Below are 19121 nucleotides of genomic sequence, written 5' to 3'. Positions count from 1 at the left end.
CACTTACATTAGGAGTGACTCAACCAGCAATTTCACATCGCTTAAAATCGTTGGGAATGATTCAAAAGCAAGGAAATTGGGTTCCATATGAACTGAAGCCGAGAAACGTTGAACGCCGATTTTTCACATGTGAAATGCTGCTTGCCAGGCATAAACGAAAGGGTTTTTTGCAGCGTGTAGTCACTAGTGATGAAAAATGGATCCACTACGATAACCCAAAGAAGAAGAAATCATGGGGACCACTTGGCCATGCTTCAACATCGACAGCCAAGCCGAATATTCATGGGAAAAAGCTCATGTTGTGTATTTGGTGGGATTAGCTAGGTGTCGTTTATTATGAATTGCTCAAATCGAACGAAACCATTACTGGGGCTCTCTACCGAACACAATTGATGAGATTGAGCCGAGCACTCAAGGAAAAACGCGCCCACTACTCCAGACACGACAAAGTTATTCTTCTGCATAATAATGCTCGTCCACATGTTGCGGCGCCGGTCAAAACCTACTTGGAAACACTCAATTGGGAAGTTTTACCCCACCCGCCATATTCACCAGACATGCTCCTTCTGATTACTATCTGTTTCGATCGATGGCGCATGGCCTGTCTGAGCAACACTTTACATCATATGAAGATACCAAAAATTGGGTCGATTTGTGGATAGCTTCAAAAGATGAAGCGTTTTTTCGACGCGGTATCCGTACGCTGCCAGAAAGATAGGAAAAAGTAGTGGCTAGCGATGGACAATACTTCGAATAAAACATTAGATACCGTTCTTTCACAATAAATGTTCAATTTTTGATAAAAAACGGCGGAAACTTATTTATACTCCTAATAGCTTTAGAAGCATAAATGACAATGTCATCGGCGAACTGAAGAAAAGAGGTATTAGAGTTCAGAACGTTATTAATTTCTCTGAGGTAAATATTAAACAGAATTGGATTAAGAACGGAACATCTTGTGAAGTTCTCTGACGTGAGACAAACGGAGAAGATAGGGAGTCTTGAACAAAATGAATGTTGCGCGACGTGATTAAATTATTAATGAATTTGATAAGACGCGGGGGGAGACCCAAATCGATAAGATCTTGAACCAGAATGTGTAGGAGAACATTATCAAAAGACTTTATGTCTATGAAAATAACTACAGTCTCTTGTTTTTTAATAAAGGTCGTATAGATATGTGCAATGAGAATAGTTAAATTATTTTGGCATCTGAACTTTTTGAATTGGTTGTCGGGAATGAGAGACACAAGAGGAGAGGAAGGAGATTTTGCAATCCAATAAATTCCATTGAATACCATGCGTTTCAAAACTTTCAATGCACAAGATATAAGAGAGATGGGTCGATAGCTCGAACCATGCTTAGGGATAAGGTGTATAAACGAATGAGTCCATTGATCAGGGAAGGAGGAGGATTGATAAAGTAGATTAAATAAATTTAACAGGCAACGTAAAGCACAGTAAAAGCTTTTCAGAAAGGATTTTAAATAGGTGGTACCTCACACGATTTGGACCTGGAATCAGGTTTAACTAAGTTCAATGCTGCTTTAATTTCATTAAAAATGAATGGTGAATCCAGCCAGACGAGACGACTCCCCGTACGCTCAGAAATATAAGGAGTAGAAGGAGAGCAAGATGAAGGACAGAATTTATCAATAGTTTCTTGCGCCTCAATGGCGCTCTTACTACTGTGGATAGAATGCTACTCGCCCTCAGAGGACAAATGTCGATTCTTAAATTGTTGCGCTAAACCTCCGGGGAGAGAGTAAGATAAGGTTTTGCAATAATCTTTCCATCTTTTACGTTTAGCCCTGCGAAGAATCTTTCGCGTTTGGCAGACCGTCGCGATACGCGTCATAGTTCTCAATAGAAGGTACTAATTTGTAAGCTTTAAGAAAAAAGGAACTATTTTTAACCGCCTCATCGCATTGCGGCGTTTACCAGGGGGCCGGGAAAAGACCGTGGGACGGACGGCCCTCGCTCTTGTAAAACTTGGGTTTTTTCGATTTTTTTTGGGGAGAAAATGTGATTTATACATGACATAATGCGCCGAATGAAAGTGTTACCTTGCTCCGGAGAGCATGATAGAGCTAAGACAGAAAATTCTTCGATGATGTCTTTGGCATGTTTCTCCAACCAGACTCTGACACATTGAAATTGAGTATGAGAGAGACGGATTTTATTAGAAAAGATGTTAATCGAAGCAAGCGAGTTAATCTCAATGAAAATTGGAAATTGATTACTACCTTGCAAATTCTCATCGATCACCACGTTACAGATAAGAGAGAGGTCAGGAGAGATGAAGATCAAGAATCGGGAATCTGGTGGGATGAGAAAGAAAGATATGTACGGAATCGGGGTTTAAACAAGAAAGATTTAAAGAATCGGTCAAATCATAGAGGCTCAAACCCACAGAACTGGTTCTAAAAGAGCCCCATAGAGAGTGGTGAGCGTTAAAATTTATCACCAAAAGTACTGAGTTGAACTGAGACAGAAAGGCACGGAAAGAGTTGATGATGCACTTAGGAAAGGGATAGTTAAGGTATCGGTAGGCATCTATGATGCAGACCTCGGATTCTTTTAACTTAATCCAGATTGCGAGAATCTCCAGAGATGGAAGAAAGTTGGTTATACATCTATAGAAGAAAACTGGATTGTGCGGCGAACAAGGATAAGCATTCCTTTAACGTCGTTGGCAGACGAGTTGAAACGAAGACAGTCAAAATCGAAAAGGTAAGTCTTGGATTCAGGCATGTTTCGGTAAGAATATAATGATGTTAAGATCTTTGAATAGTTTTTCTATCTCTGATCTTTTGGAGTAGACGCCATGATAATTCCAGAATAGTAATCTAAGAGAGCCATTGTGAGGCTGGATGTACGTCAAGGAATTATAGGCCATTGTGTGTGTTGTTGTTAAAGGCTTCAAGTAAGTCATGGATTAGGCGAAGTCCGTTTCCTAAATGTGGATCATTATTAGTTACTGAGTTACTTATGATGATATTTTGTATTAAAATAATTAGTATGCTTATAAGGCTGACAAGATATGTATGAGAACTATTCTGTTCTGGCTGGTGACTGAGATGAAGGGGAGGGAGGGAGGAGAAAAGAGGAGGATGAGGAGGGAGGGAAGTTGATGGGTGAGAAGGATTAAGAGGAGGGGTATAGGTCAGCGGATGAGACAGATATTGATTTTCCCATTTTCAATAAGGAACAATAAAACATTATGTGCATGGCGTGAATTCCGCTCCGCCCTTCCGGCCCCGATAGAAGGATATAAGGAAGCACGAGGAGGAAGCTATTTAGTATGCATTCGTGGATTGTGTTGTTGTGCGGAAGACGAAGGAGTAGAGCGAGTCTTTTCATTGTACAACGGTCTCCCGTAGCTCGGGTACATGTCCCCAAGATCCGAGATAGATCCTAACAGATCGTAAGGATTAACGTTGAGATAAGAAGGGAGGAAAAATATGAAGGAGGAAGAGTACTCTTAGGGAAGAAAGAGTGGGGGAGGGTGAGGCAGGAAGGGGAAGTCAGAATAGAATATAGAGGGCTGGAGGGAGAAAGTGGATGAAGGAGCTGAAGAGATTCCCAGCTTGTTGCGAGTTTCGGCATATAAAATATTCTCAAGAGCCGCATATTGGTAAACTTACCTCTGACTCGCGTCAAGGGGCATTTTGTAGAGGATGGGAAGTATTCCTGGCCGCAATTGCAATAACGGGGAGGAAGCTGGTGGCGTGGGTACTCTTCCAATTTTGAATGTCTATTGGCCGCATTTTGCACAGCGTGCAGCACTCTTGCAGTTAGAGCTAATGTGTCCAAATCTTAATCAGGAAAAGCACATGAGAACTCGGGGAATATACGGCAGTACTGGAAAGGAAACAAATATGTATCTCACAGCAGATGGAAGGAACTGACCTTGGAATTTTACCATCGCCGAATAAGTAAGAATGAGCTCATCTTTGCCCTCCTTACGCTCCTTGCGGCAGTCTGCGGGCCGAAATTATCTTAGCAGCTGAGGTAAATTCTTTACAAACTGTTTCTTCGGAAATATCAAGGGAGACATTCTTAATAATGTCTGATCTCACTCTAAAAGCAGGGATCGAAGTTTTCAGCTGGTAAGCTTGGAGAGCGTCAAACTGAACAAAGTTGTTAGCCTTTTTATAGTTATTAAAGGAAACAGATACTTTATTCCGTCCAGCAGACTTTACTTCAGTGATATTATTATTATCGACTAATTTAGTAACTATACGACTAATAGGGCTGAGGCGAGCTTTATTATCCAAAATTTTTTGAATTTTTATTACTATGTACGGAGGAAGATCCTTCGAGTCATACTTACACGTGAGTTCCGGTGAGGGGAGCGGGCTTACTGGAAGAAGGACCTTTCCTTCTATTTTTCTAAAAAGAGCGTTTTTAAAGGGGTATGCCCTGTTGTACTCTTTGCTTCATGAGGGCGTTTATTCTGTGCGCGAGGCAACTCCAGCCAATAATGAAGAAGTCACCATGTTGCACCGTTTATTATTGCCTGGCATCGGCTTTATCGAGAGCTTGCGAAGAGAGCATCAAAGTATTCGAAATGTCTGATATAAGATATGTCCTCATGTCCTCTCCCCCCGAAGGGAAGGGGGAGTGAGATCTCCAGATTCTCGAATTACCGATCTTCGAATTACCCCAATTGAGGGGACATTAAGTTTCTTTGCTTGCTCTGAAACCGAAGATGATCTTACTTTAGCTTTCTTACACCTCTTACTTTTCTTTCTTTTAAGCATCTCGGGAGGGGAATTTACAGACGATGACTTGACTGCCGAGGCATTCGGCACGTCTAACCTATAAGGAGACGAAGTCCTAGATTGTGAAAACTTATTGCTGGCTTTTTCGAAAAAGCTGTCAAATTCTTCGAGAGAAACTGTTTTATTCGTACTCGGATTGAGGGAACGCGTTTTTCTCGAGTCCGGAACGGTTATTCCCGCAGGCGGGCTCTCTCGCATACCTCCGCCACAAAGAATCTAGAGTAGGAAACAGAGTAAAAGTGGGAAAAAAGGAAAAGAGTAGAGATAGAATAAGGAAAAACTAGAAAAACTGGGAGGTGAAAGTAAGTTAAAACACTCAAAATGCTCGTTAAATAAAAATTTCAATGACTACCCGAAAAAATGACCGACACGAAACCATTAAGCAGATATCAACGAATCCCATAGCGCGACAGATAGCACTCTTGTCTAGTAATCGCTAGAGTTTCTCTAGTAAGAGTTAGTCATCGAGTGATGATTTTTAATTAGTTCCGCCATATTCAGGGAACGAAAGCAATAGTAAGACAGAGAAGTAGCTTGTTGCTTTCTCACATTATCTCATACTCATCTCATACTTATCTCATGCTCCCTTTTAATGGCGAACGCGCACGCGCACGCGCCAGGTGTCGTAACTCTTACTAGAGGAACTCTAGTAATCGCTAGAGATCCTACAGTCAAAGTTTGGCGAATATGGACCAAATATGGCAGATAGAAAGAGATAACAGATATTACTTTCTCGTATGAATGCATGCGCAAAAAGTGTTAGAATATGATAGGCAATACATGATGACAATTCTTAAAGAAATCAATTGGCCGAATTGTGCAATTGTAATTTGTTAATTTTCTTTTTGTATCGGAGCAATTTCTAACCTCTTTGAGACAGGTTACTCATCTGCTTGTAGCTATCTATCTCTTTCTTTTCTTTCCACTCATTTTTCGACAATATACGAAGCTATCCGAAGAATACCATGTGGACCAAAGTGGAGAACTAGTCAGAAATTGTGCCCGTTTTTGCTAAACTCTGATTATAGGATCTTTAGTAATCGCTAGATCGCTAGTTCGATTCTCTGCTGGCACTTTCTTTTCCCCTTTTTTTTATTATTTAATATTTATGCTATTTCTATGTAAAATCAATCAAATTTATAGTAATTAACGGATATTTAATAAAAATCTTTTATGAAAAACGCACATTTCATTTACAACGTAACGGAAACATATGATAAATAAAATCCAATGCAATGAAAGCAAGTAAAAAATGGTTGAGTGCGATGTCGAACAGCCGACTATTACACGAGCTTCTGTTACTTCTCCCACCTCTTCGTCTATTCAACATCTTTTGAGTATAATACATTCTTTCATTCCCCGTATGTTCGTTCAATCTGTACTATTACCCGAGGAAGTGGTCGACCCGAAAGTCCAAATGACCGTATTGAATACCTGTGAAATTTGTCATTGTTTTTTTCCCTTGTGAGAATTGAATGTTTTCGAGAATTTTGTGTTCCTAATTATATTCAAAAATATATAAAAATTTCAAGTTAAACTACAAAATTAAGCAAAAAATGAAATCAACGTATCGAAAGCACACAAAAAAATAAATCTTAATGCAAAAAGAAAAACGTGTTTAATGTTTATCCGTTCTCGTGATATTGGATTTTATTTATCATATATTTCCATTATTATAAATGAAATGTACATTTTTTAAATAAATGATTTATATTGAATATCCGTTGATTACTATAAACTTGATTAATTTTACATAGAAATAACATAAATATTAAAATAATAAAAAAGGAGAAAAGAAAGTGCCGACAGAGAATCGAACCTGCAATCCAGCGGTTATTAGGCAAGAGCAATATCCGTTGTGCCGTGGGACTCGTTGATACCTGCCTAATGTTTAGTGTACATACCCCGCTCGGAATTTTTCAAAATCTATTTTCTTGACATTGGCTGAAAAGCGCGTCTTACTGCTTGACTAAAATAATATCTAGGTAATACACTTAACGTACTATAAGTTTCTAATTTTTCTAATTCCGAACGTCTGAACCTCTTCTTGTGAGTACATATACATAGGATACCCACATATATATGTATATATTTTTTAAGATATCTTAATGACATTTGACTTTTTAAGGTCGGAGGAAATGTAGCTAGATATTCTATAACGGGATCTACTAAGAAAAAAGCAAATATTCACAATAGCGAAGAATTGATACAAAAAGTATGGGAAAGCGTTAGATCAAATAATGGAATAATGGTATGTGTTATCATATGTTAATTATTTGGATATAATTTATATAAAATTGTTTTTTAACAGGTATTACTGCAATTAATGATGGTAAAAACACCTATCACTGATGCCGATAGTATACGAGCGTTAGCATGTCGCGCATTAGCTGGATTAGCACGTAGTGAGAAAGTTAGACAGATTATTAGCAAGTTACCAATGTTTACAAATGGGCAAATTCAGTCACTTATGAAAGATCCTATTTTACAAGAGAAGCGGCAAGAACATGTTACTTTCCAAAAGTATGCTCTTGAATTAATGGAAAGGGTATCTGGTAAAGCAAAACCAACAGGTGCAGAATATGAAATTTCCTTAGTCAGTTTACATAGGGTAAGCTTCTATTAATTTGCATACATAACTACACATATTTCAAACAATCGCACTTTTTATCAATTATGAATTCTTTAATAATTTTGAAATACCGTTGAGTTTATTTAGTATTATATTAAAGAAACTAGCACTTATTTCTTATTTATTTATCTTTTCTTATAATTATATAATATTTTTACACAAAATAATTTTTTATATTATAGGCTAATGTTGTAGCACAGACGAGAATACAATATAATGAACAACAACTTAATCAATTAATATATCAGCATCTTATGTCAAAAGGTTTAACTGAAACGGCTAGTGTATTACACAGAGAAGCAAATTTGGAATCATCTACAATTATGAGAGCTACAACAACATATCAACCTTTTACATACCGAAATCCTACAAGTACAACTGTAAGCTGAAACTATTGAGATCTCAATAAGATCTTTTAAAATCTTTTAGATAAAAAATGTATTTTTTATTATTATACACATGCGTGTGCGTATATACAAATACACACATAGCACACATGCACGCACATTATATATATCGAGTGTACAAAATAAAGCGCTACAAATTTTTGTCTTGGAAACAAAATATTTTAGAGAAAAACATTTTATACGATTTTTGTGACATGAGATAGTGGCATTAGTTTGACATTGGGTGGCTTTATCAAGATTAGAACAAGATCACATGAAATTTTTTGAATGAGTCTCCATTTTTTCTTGCACATTCTCATAGCTTACTACTAATTAGTAGCTTACACAGAGAACTTTTCAAAACACTATAATAAAAGTTATTTTTATTAAACAAATGTATATAATGAGACTCGAAAAAATCTATTAGTAAAATGTAAAAAAGTCTATCGGAGCCTACATCAGCTATTCGGATGCACAGAAATTCTTTATTTTTCGAGTGAATATAACAAAACAAATAAAATATACGTTTCAACTCTTCAATTCGGGTTCTTATCAATATAAAATATAAATCGAAATTACGTATCGCAAATTCCAAGTTGATGATTCCCGACAAATTAGTTTGTTCTTCTTTATCCAAATGTCAAATTAGCTATGTAATGAATAACCTAATGATTATCAGAAATATTACATTATACAATAATAATATAAAATTTACATAAAGTAAAATCGAAGTCATATACATTGCGTCACTATGTAGAATCACATCGCTCATCAGATTTGCTGTGTAGTGATTCAAAAGAAACACGAAACGAAAATTAGAGAATTATTAAAATCATTTGTCTGAATTTTCTATTATATCCACTTACATGTAAGCGTTTTATCTTGACAAGACGGAATATGTACAAAAAAATGGAAACTTTATGATAAACTGTCTGATACTAAGATTTATAAATTATTGACATATAATCCAGTTAATAAATTATTAATACAACTTAAAACATTATTAAAGGGATGGAAGGAGCGTGGTTTCGTTGAGAATTCGATTTATAACAAATTGAATGCTTTAAACTCTGTTGTGCCTCTTGCATATGATTTTCCGAAAATACACAAGATAGGTTATCCACTTCATATCATAATTTCTTCAGTGGGGAGCCCTCTCTATAATCTAGCCTCTTTTTTAAATGACATATTACACGACATGTGTACCAGTAGCAAATAGTTTTATCAAGAATAGTTTTCATTTGACTAAACATATTTCTAATTATTATCATATTTAACAATCTCTGACAACGAAGTTCTTTTATCCCTTGACGTGGTTTCGTTATTTACAAATGTACCTATTGACTTGGTTTTTGAAGGCATAGAGAGAAGGTGACATCTCATTGAAAGAAAAGCGAACATTCCCAAAAGTGAATTTTTTAAAGCGTTGGAATTAATTCCTAATTCAATAATTTTTAGTTTCAACGACAAATTTTATAAACAAACTTTTGGTGTTCCGATGAGTTCATCATTATCACCCATCGTGTCGGATATTGTTATGCAAAACCTTGAAATGAAAGCATTACAGACTTCCAATTACACCATCCTTTTATGTGAGGTATGTTGATGATATTGCGTTAACATATGGTGCATCAGACATTGACATATTGGTGAACACCTTCAATTTATTCCATTCCAGATTAAAATTTACAATTGAAATAAATGGAGACAGGTTAGATTTTCGTGATGTTAATTTAATTAAAAAAGGAAATTCTCTTGTTTAAAATTGGTATAGCAAACTTTTTCTGGTCGTTATCTTAATTACTTTTCTAGACATCCTTCATGGGAACAATCATTAGTTTAATTGATAGAGTTCTATCTTTGTCCCTATTTACCATCAAGAGAATTTTGAATTAATAATAAAAATTCTTTTAAACAATGGGGATATCCATTGAAACTCAGATTTTCTGAAATCAAAAATAGGTTGTCAAAAAAATTTAAGCAATGGAATGATCAGGATAACACACCTACGGATAAGTCAACGAACAATAATGAAAACAAAATTAATAAGTTTTTCACAATTCCCCTTTATATCACTTTTATAGGAGAGATCAAAAATTTTTTTAAAAAAGACTCCTTAATACATATGGCATATAAAGGGATTAATAATCTTAGAGGGTTCATCAGGGGTCAAAAAGACGTTCGTTCCAAGTAATCTCATACAGACGTTGTATATAAGATTGATTGTCGAGATTGTGAAGCATCATATGTGGACCAAACAGGTAAATGTTTTTGAAGACTCGCATAAATGAACATAAAAATCATATAAACACTACACAGCATTCCGTAATAACAGAACACAGAATCAGTCAACAGCACTATTTTGATTGGGAAAATGTCAAGATATTAGAAAAAAAGTACTTAATAAAAATTGATTTTGGAAGCGATCCATATAAAGCAACAGAAACAGAGTTTGAATTTACATATCAGAATGATACGTATTTTTTGGAGCCACTATACATGAATTGTTTACGGAATTATAACGTTGATATTACTCTCTCTCTCTCTCTCTCTCTCTCTTTCTTTTGTTCTTAGTTTTATTTTTATTTCAATAACTACTTGACTTTATTATTTTGACTCTCATTGTATCTCTGACTGTCGACACCGCAAGTCCTTTATGTGAAGCCGCGAGAAAACGCTTACATAAGTGGATATAATAGAAAATTCAGACAAATGATTTTAATAATTCTTTAATTTTCGTTTCGTGTTTCTTTTGAATCATTACACAGCAAATCTGACAATCTGATGAGCGATGTAATTCTATATAGTGACGCAATGTATATGACTTCGATTTTACTTTATGTAAATTTTATATTATTATTGTATAATATAATATTTCTGATAATATAATATTTCTGATAATTGACATTGGGCTATTCATTACATAGCTAATTTGACATTTGGATAAAGAAAAACAAACTAATTTGTCGGGAATCATCAACTTGGAATTTACGTTATTTATGTATTATAATTTCGATTTATATTTTATATTGATCCTTATATTGATAAGGGCCCGAATTGAAGGGTTAAAAACATATATTTTATTTGTTTTGTTACATTCACTTGAAAAATAAAGAATTTCTGTGCATCCGGATAGCTGATGTAGGCTCTGATGGGCTTTTTTACATTTTACTAATTTTTATTAAGTACTTTTTGAGTCGTACATAAGGCTTAAAAGTTACAGTTTCGCCGACATTATTCAAATAAAAAAATATCCACACAGTGATATCATGATATCGGATTATCCGCATGGCGTGCGCGCATATCACTACACATATGCGTCTTAATATGAAGCCGTGTCTCTCTGATCCACATGTGAGACTCACATGATTCGTATGCGTGCGGCATGTATAGCAGCGGTATTGGTTTAGCGGCTATATTAAAGTCTGCATCATAGGTGAAAGAGCAAAGTGTTCGATGACTAAAACTTCTTGAATATTTAGAATTATGAGGTAGATAATATTTATTAATATCAAGGCCACATCAATCTTATTTTCATTTTTATGGTAAAGACGAAAACAACATAAACAATCTTCAACAACCTTGATCTTAACAAATGTTATCCAAGTCATGATTCTGAACTTCAGGAAATTTTAACTGTCAGTCGGCTAATATCGACGGAAACTTTCGACTGTAACTTTCATGCCCTTTAACTAGAAAAATACTAAATGAAAATAAATTTTATTATAATGTTTTGAAAAGCTCTCGAGATAAGCCACGAAAATGTGTAATGAAAAATGGGGAGTCCCGTCTAAAAATTTCAAAACTTGACCTGACTTTGACCTGACCTTAATAATGCCACCTAATGTCAAATCAATGGTTACCCTCTTATGTCCCCTCTTGGAATCTTACAACTTTTGTTTGAAACGTTTTTTTGTATCTTTCATATTTTCGAGATATTTAGTTGGGACACCTTATATACAGAATGTTCGAATTTATATGGCCAAATTTCGAGAGCGTGTAAGAATTGATAAACTAAGAAAAATAGTCGTTTAAAAATATGCTTATTTTTGCTTTGTTTTGGAGAGAATTGCAAAAAAAAGACAAAACATAATTTTCATTTTTATAGTTATTTATTTACACTTATTTATTCACGTTGTCACTTTTTTGCAGATATTGTTAAAATTGTTGGCCTCTTGCACCTTGTAGCAATGCAAGCATTGCATTTAGTATAGATAGTTTGTGTTACAGTCAAACACTGATTTTGTGATTTTCGTGTATTGCAGTCATGGTTCGGTTTCTCAGTATTATTGTTTTTGTATACGACTTTAGCGATAATGTTTCAAAGGCAATGTGTGACCATGCGCTCCGATTTTCAGATAGAAAAGTGCCGGATCGGTGAATCATTATGTTGACCAGATCAGTGCTTGGTTGCAACACAAACTCCGTACAAGATGTAATACATGCAAGAGCTCAACATTTTAAACAATATCTACATTAAGCAAATGATCGTGATGAATGTGAATAAATATGTGTGAATGAATAAGTAATAGATAAAAATTTTTTGAACTTTTCTCGCGGCATCCCTCATAATGTTTTCAATCCACAAAAAAAATTTCAGCTTGATCGGACAACGGGAATCGTGCCATTAAACATTTGAGTTTTCTTATATTACATTATCAACATTGATTGTTAAAATATTTTCTGCAAAAATCGGAAACTTGTTTTTTTAACATGTATATCTTACTTTTCTGCATCGTTTGAGACCTTATACATCTCATTTAATACAATTAAGTGAATTATTAAGAAATAAAAATTAATATTTTAATTCCCGTATACATATATGCCGCTGAGTAATTCTTTTCTGACATTTGATTTTTCTTTTTAGAACACCATTTAAAATTATTTCAATGTATACAATATAGATAAATAATATTCGTTAATTTTAGATTAATATAATAAAAATTGTACCAACTAACAAATGAAATTCTGTCTGAAAAGATATACTTTTTTGAAATTTCTTCATCGATTGTTTTTCATAATTTATATATTATAAATTACTTACACTGTTAACTAATACAAAAATATGTAAACTTAGCTGTAAAATTAATTTTTTAATTACAATAGTTCCAAATAATGACATAGCTGAACGGTGAGAATAAAGCTAATAACCGATTACAACACTATTACAATAAAGGATGAGTATCAGAAACAATTTTTATTAAAAATGATTAGACTATTTCAAACTAAAAGTAATAAAAAAAAAATCGGATGGTAAAAAAGGAACCTTTTTGAAAGCATTGTAGTTAGAAAATTGATTTTAACTAAACTAATATATTTTTATATTAGTTATCGTTGTAATTTATAATATATAAATTATGAAAAACAATGAACAAATTTTAAAAAAGTGTATTTTTTTAATCAGAATTTCATTTGTTAACCGATCATTCTTATTCTATTAATCTAAAACTTTACAAGTATTATTTATTTATCAATTCAAAATATAATATGGCTAAATTCCAACATTCCAATATCTCGAAAACTGTCCATTTTTGGACCTTATATCCATGAGGACTTTTGATCAGGACATCATGATTTACATTATAGTAAAATTTCAGCCAATTCGACTAGGATTCATTTTATATAAGATTAGTGCGGAATCCTTCATTAATAAAAATCATTTTTGTACAGGGTTTGATAAAAACTCTCGCATAGGGATAGAGCAGACTAAAGTCTTTCGACTCAGTTTAGTCGCATCTAATCAGTTTTATCGTACTTATCAAACACTGTATAACGATTTTATATAAAGGTCTCTTTCATACTGAATTATTTTTATTTTTTACTTTTTTTCTCACTCTTATACATTCTATAATCTAAACAGTTAAAAAATTTTTTTATAATAAATACATATATCATTTTTTGAGAAATAATACTTTGAATTTTTTTAGTCTCAGATTTTGCTCTTTCAAATCGAGTCGCAAGATATTCCTTTGTTATATCCTCCGTTAATAAGAATTTTACTACAATATTTGGTAAATTCATTGGATGTCATGAACAATTTATGTAGAGCAATTATCCAGCGATCAGATGGGCGTTGAAGGCTTGCATGAGTATCGTAAATATTATAGTAAAGTTCTCATTAACGGAAAAATATAATGTAGCAAAGAAATATCTTGTGACTTGAAAGAGCAAAGCCTGTACCTGAGACTCAAAAAATTCATAATATTCCTTAAAAAAATGGTTTATTGAAAAAAAATTTCCAAATTCTTTGGATTATGAAACGTACAAGAGTGAGAAAAAAAATGAAAAAAAAAAGGAGTTTTTATGCAAATGATATTTATATAAAATCTTTATATAAAAATGATTTATTAATTTTCTTCACATATTCTAAAAGACATTATTTTATTCAAATAATATTCTTATAAATTCTTATTTCCTAAATAATTGTGAAATTAAAAATATATTCTATCGTTATGAAATAATAGATTTAATATTTTGAAAAATTAAAAAAAAATAGAATTAAAATTTTGGCCATAATCAAATACGGCTTAAATTTTTTATATTTTTACTAAGAACATTGAAGAATTTTTTTATAAAAATTAAAAATGTCGACTTGACGAAAATCGACTTAATTTATTTTAATTAGATTTTTTGAGTAGAAACAAAGACTTAAAGTTTTTTTTTTATTTTTTTCCTAATAAAATTAATAAAAAAATTGAAACGGATCGGTTGTGAAGGCCATCGATTTGCTGTGGAATGACTTATATATACAAGATATATTAGACTAACAAGAAAAACAAATTTTTTTTTAATTGGTCTCAGCTCAAAAACTGTCTTTTTATGCCAAAAGAATACCTTTAAATTTTTATCAAAAAATATTAAGATTTAGAGTTGCTAGTGAACGATTTTTAAATAAAAGTTTCGATTTTCTTTAATACATATTTGATTTGATGTAAAAATAGCTTAATCCGGATTTTAAACATGGTACTATATGTTTTTTTGGTCGCTGAACACGATGCAATAATTCATTTAGTTCTACGATATACGCGTTAGGAAATACAGCCCGATTAATGTGAAAAAATGACTAAGCCAGTTTAAAGTCGATTTTAGCAAGGTCCCAAGCGTTCAAATGGGTCCTTCCTTCCTTCAAATTGTAGGTCTATTCACTCAGAACAAGATCCAGTTGAAATTTTCCCGGACCTCCTGTAAAGTCCTGTAGGATCTTTAAAAGTTATATTTAAATGGATTATAAAATGTTTTTAAGGATAGAAAAAAATTTTTTTACAAGTGTTAAAGTATGTCGCTTTGTGGTTTTGATAGTCTCAAATCAAATGCCTCAATTTAATTAGTTGAAATAAATTACATGTTTTAAATATGAACAAAAATAGCAATGGAATTTCAATGGAATCATAATTGGTGATTTTGTTATATGCTTCGACATTAATTATGTGTACGTAATGTACAAATAGATTCCGTATAGAAGCAACAATAATTTCTCAATAAAAATGTCATTGCATATTTGTATGATAATCTTAAAGTTACTGAGAGGGTCCTGAAGAACCTGTTATTATATCGTCATGTCTGACCGCGCGAAATCAGCTCCGTGATTAATAAACTTTAATCGCTATTTATTAATTTAAAAACTACGAGGGTCGTTTGAAAAGTCCGTGCAAAGTCAGAGAGATGACACTACTGGCGCGTATCAAGGTTAGATTTAGTTAGTAGCATCTCTTGGAGGAACACACACCAAGTTACAGCCAGATCGGTCTATTTGTTTGTGTTTGGCATTCATTTGAATCGAGGAAGTCGAGTGATTTTCAGAACGTTCAGCGTCACTTGTGCCCATATGGCCACTCCGAAAATTTTGAAACCACTTATAAACTGTTCTAATCGAAGGTGCACAGTCACCATAATGTTTTCCAAGCTTCTCTTTAGTCTCTTGAGGCGTTTTGCCTTTCATAAAGTAATGTTTAATCAACACACGAAATTCTTTTTCGTCCATTTTTTGAAAATCACTCGACTTTCTCGATTCAAATGAATGCCAAACACAAACAAATAGACCGATCTGGCTGTAACTTGGTGTGTGTTCCTCGAAGAGATGCTACTAACTAAATCTAACCTTGATACGCGCCAGTAGTGTCATCTCTCTGACTTTGCACGGACTTTTCAAACGACCCTCGTATTATAGCCTCGACATTTTTGTATTAGAATTTTTGTCTTAGAATATTTTAAAGAATCCATTCTTAAAAAAATGAGCGTGGGTTGTGGGACATCCTGTGTATATTCATAGGGCATTCTCTGTCAAAAAAGCCGCACCTCTATCCAAAATTTAGCTCAACCGAAAAATTTCTTTCTAGACTCAAAGATATACACGTCTACTTTCTCTGGCCTTCTTAGAAATTCAATATGGTGGACGCAATATGATAGTTACAGTTCACAAAGTACTGATTAAGAATTCATAAATCGTCACTCATTGTCAGATGGGCCAAAATTCAATTTTTATGATCATCGATAATTGTTCATCTAATTGTTTTCTGAATCTTAGAGATGAAAAATCTACAATCAGATTTCTAAAATTCAAAATGATGGATTTAATATGGCGGATAATTTGATTTCATAAAAATCGATAATTGGGGGTTCTTTGGGTTCGCTAATCATGAATCCTTATCTGAATTGACAAAATTCAAAAAAGCGGATCCAATATGGCCAATCAATAATATGGCCATACCGACAATTGACTCGGTTGACCAATAAATCCATATTCGCAATTTTTCTGGTTGTCGTCATCAGAATGGCAGATCCAATAAGGCGACGCAAAATTTTTAAAATATCTTGAAATCAGATAAAAATCGATGAATTTTTAAGGTGCTATTTGAATTAGCTGTGAGTGAATTAGCTCTGTAAATCGAAATAACGGATCTAACATTTAATATTTATATATATTAAATTAACATTTTATTCATTTATCTTAGATTTTAAAAAACATTTTTAAGTTATTTATTCATTGATTCATAAACTGTGTTATTTTAATATTAAGAAATGTTGAATATTATTAATACAAATTATTCAAATAACTGAGTAGATTTTCGAAATGTGTTTTATTCAAAATTTATAATTTTCAAAAAATGAGAAAGAAAATCACAAGAAAACTAGCTGAAAATAACAACATATCAATCCAATAGAATATAAAATGTTTGAAAAATACTTAAATGTTAAAAATTGCTAAGAATGTTAAACAAATGCGTTTTTAGTAATTTTTCATTCAATTGATATTTAACATTTCCTAGTGTTAAAATAAGAATTTATGAATAAATGAATAAATAATATAAAAATAATGTTTCCTAAATGTAAATTCTAAGGTAATTGAAACATGTTAATTTAACATATTATCTATAAATACAGGGTCCGGCAAAATGATCTCCCACATTTTGCACCGCCACTGTGCCCGAACCACTGAAGAGAGGGGGAGCTTAGCGTAGTCGGTTGGTAGCTCGCGCCTTGCCATTTCAATTGTCGTCATGAATTGGACGGGCGAGCATCGTGCCTTCGTTATCGAAACATTTATGAAAAGTAACGAATCTGTGATTACGACGCAAAGAACTTTTCGTACTCACTTCGCGCTTAGTAGACATGCTCCAGTTCCAGATCGCAAAACAATACTGTTGTGAGTTTCAAATTTTAGAGCTACAGGTTCAGCCTTAAAAAGAAAATCAACTGGTAGACCCAGAAGTGTTCGGACACCTGAAAATGTTGCAGCTGTAAGAGAAGCAGTTGAACGATCTCCCAGCCGTTCAGCTGTTAAACATGCCTCTGCTTTGTGTTTGTCAGATCGTTCTGTGAGAAGAATTTTACACGCCGATCTGAAGTTCCACCCATACAAAATGATGATCGTGCAAGAACTTAATGAACGGGACTGGGAAAATCGCAGAGCATGCTCCAACGATATTCTTCAAAACATCCCACAAAATGCTCTTTTAATAACGAGTGACGAAGCTCATTTCCATCTGTCTGGCTGTGAACAAGCAAAATTTTCGCTACTGGGCACCAGAGAATCCGCGGCAACTCCATGAAAGGCCACTTCACAGCCCATTTGTTACCGTTTGGTGTGCTGTTGGATCTTTTGGCGTTTGGGGTCCCTATTTTTTTGAAGAGGGAGGCGTGACGGTTACCGTAACTGCCGATCGATATGTCGACATGCTACGCAATTTTTTGGAACCAAAACTTAGAGAATTTGAACATCCGGATGTGTGGTTTCAACAGGATGGAGCTACGGCTCATACGGCAAGAAGGACAATGGACGTTTTAAGGGAAATGTTTCCAGGACGCGTAATCTCGTTACGTGGAGACGTTGGGTGGCCTGCGCGTTCACCCAATCTGCCCCATGCGACTTTTTCCTTTGGGGCTACCTGAAAGCGAAGGTTTTTCAACACCACCCCCGAACCATTGACGAATTGAAAGCAGCAATACGCCAAGAAATTATAGGAATATCGCCTCAAATTACTGCTCGAGTGATGGAAACTTTTAGAAATCAGCTTCAAATGTGTATCGAAAAAAATGGTCGCCACTTGAACTCTGTAATTTTCAAAACTCAATAAAAACAAATGGCATAGCATACATTTTCAATTAATAAAAATAAAATCTAAATAACATTTACAATGGCGTTTTTATTAAAGATTAAAATGTGGGAGATCATTTTGCCGGACCCTGTATTAAATGCTGGATCCGTTACTTTAATTTACAGAGACTTTAGAACTGATTCGTAATCAGCATCTTAAAAATTCTGCGATCCTGATTTGAATTAAAGACATTTAAAAAATTTTGTGTCGCTATATTGGATTTCCCACTCTGACAGCGGCATCTCGAAAAATTCCGAATTTACAGGGCAACACAGTCAATTATCAATACATTGGTTAACCATATTGAATCCATCATTTTCTTTTTTTCTTTTTTCTTTTTTTCTTTAAAAATGTTTTTAAAAATGTGTGGGTTCGTGCTTATATATATATGTGCGTGTAATATGCAGCACGATAGCGCCTCGGTATGTGTATACCAGGTGTACAAGTATGAAATGCGGATTTAAAAAAAAAACACGTTAAATTCGGAAGAATGATAAAAAGAGCTTTATTCAAAGTATGCTCCATTGCTAGTTACACATTTTTCCCATCTTTCGGGCAGTTTGTGGATACCACGCCAGTAAAAATCTTCCCCCTTTGCCGCGAACCATTCATCGAGCCATTTTTTCACATCTTCGTACGAACCAAAGCGCTGCTCAGCAAGTGCGTGACCCATCGATGCAAACAAGTGGTAATCGGAAGGAGCCAAGTCTGGTAAGCCGCG

General features: G+C 34.0%; 1 protein-coding gene across 1 annotated transcript in view; it reads left to right on the top strand.

Annotated features, from left to right (window-relative positions):
- LOC108752109 (protein mahjong) overlaps positions 1-19121 on the top strand; it is a 99600-nt gene that overhangs the window by 57967 nt on the left and 22512 nt on the right. Inside the window, exons 7-9 of the mRNA XM_018492734.1 lie at positions 6916-7038; positions 7099-7398; positions 7602-7799. Coding sequence (XP_018348236.1) covers positions 6916-7038; positions 7099-7398; positions 7602-7799 — 621 coding nt within the window. The remainder of the gene's footprint in view (positions 1-6915; positions 7039-7098; positions 7399-7601; positions 7800-19121) is intronic.

This window comes from Trachymyrmex septentrionalis, unplaced genomic scaffold, assembly GCF_001594115.1.
Source record: "Trachymyrmex septentrionalis isolate Tsep2-gDNA-1 unplaced genomic scaffold, Tsep1.0 scaffold54, whole genome shotgun sequence".
Lineage (NCBI taxonomy): Eukaryota > Metazoa > Arthropoda > Insecta > Hymenoptera > Formicidae > Trachymyrmex > Trachymyrmex septentrionalis.
The sequence above is the reverse complement of the archived record's forward strand: the minus strand, read 5'-3'. Positions and strand labels throughout refer to the sequence as shown.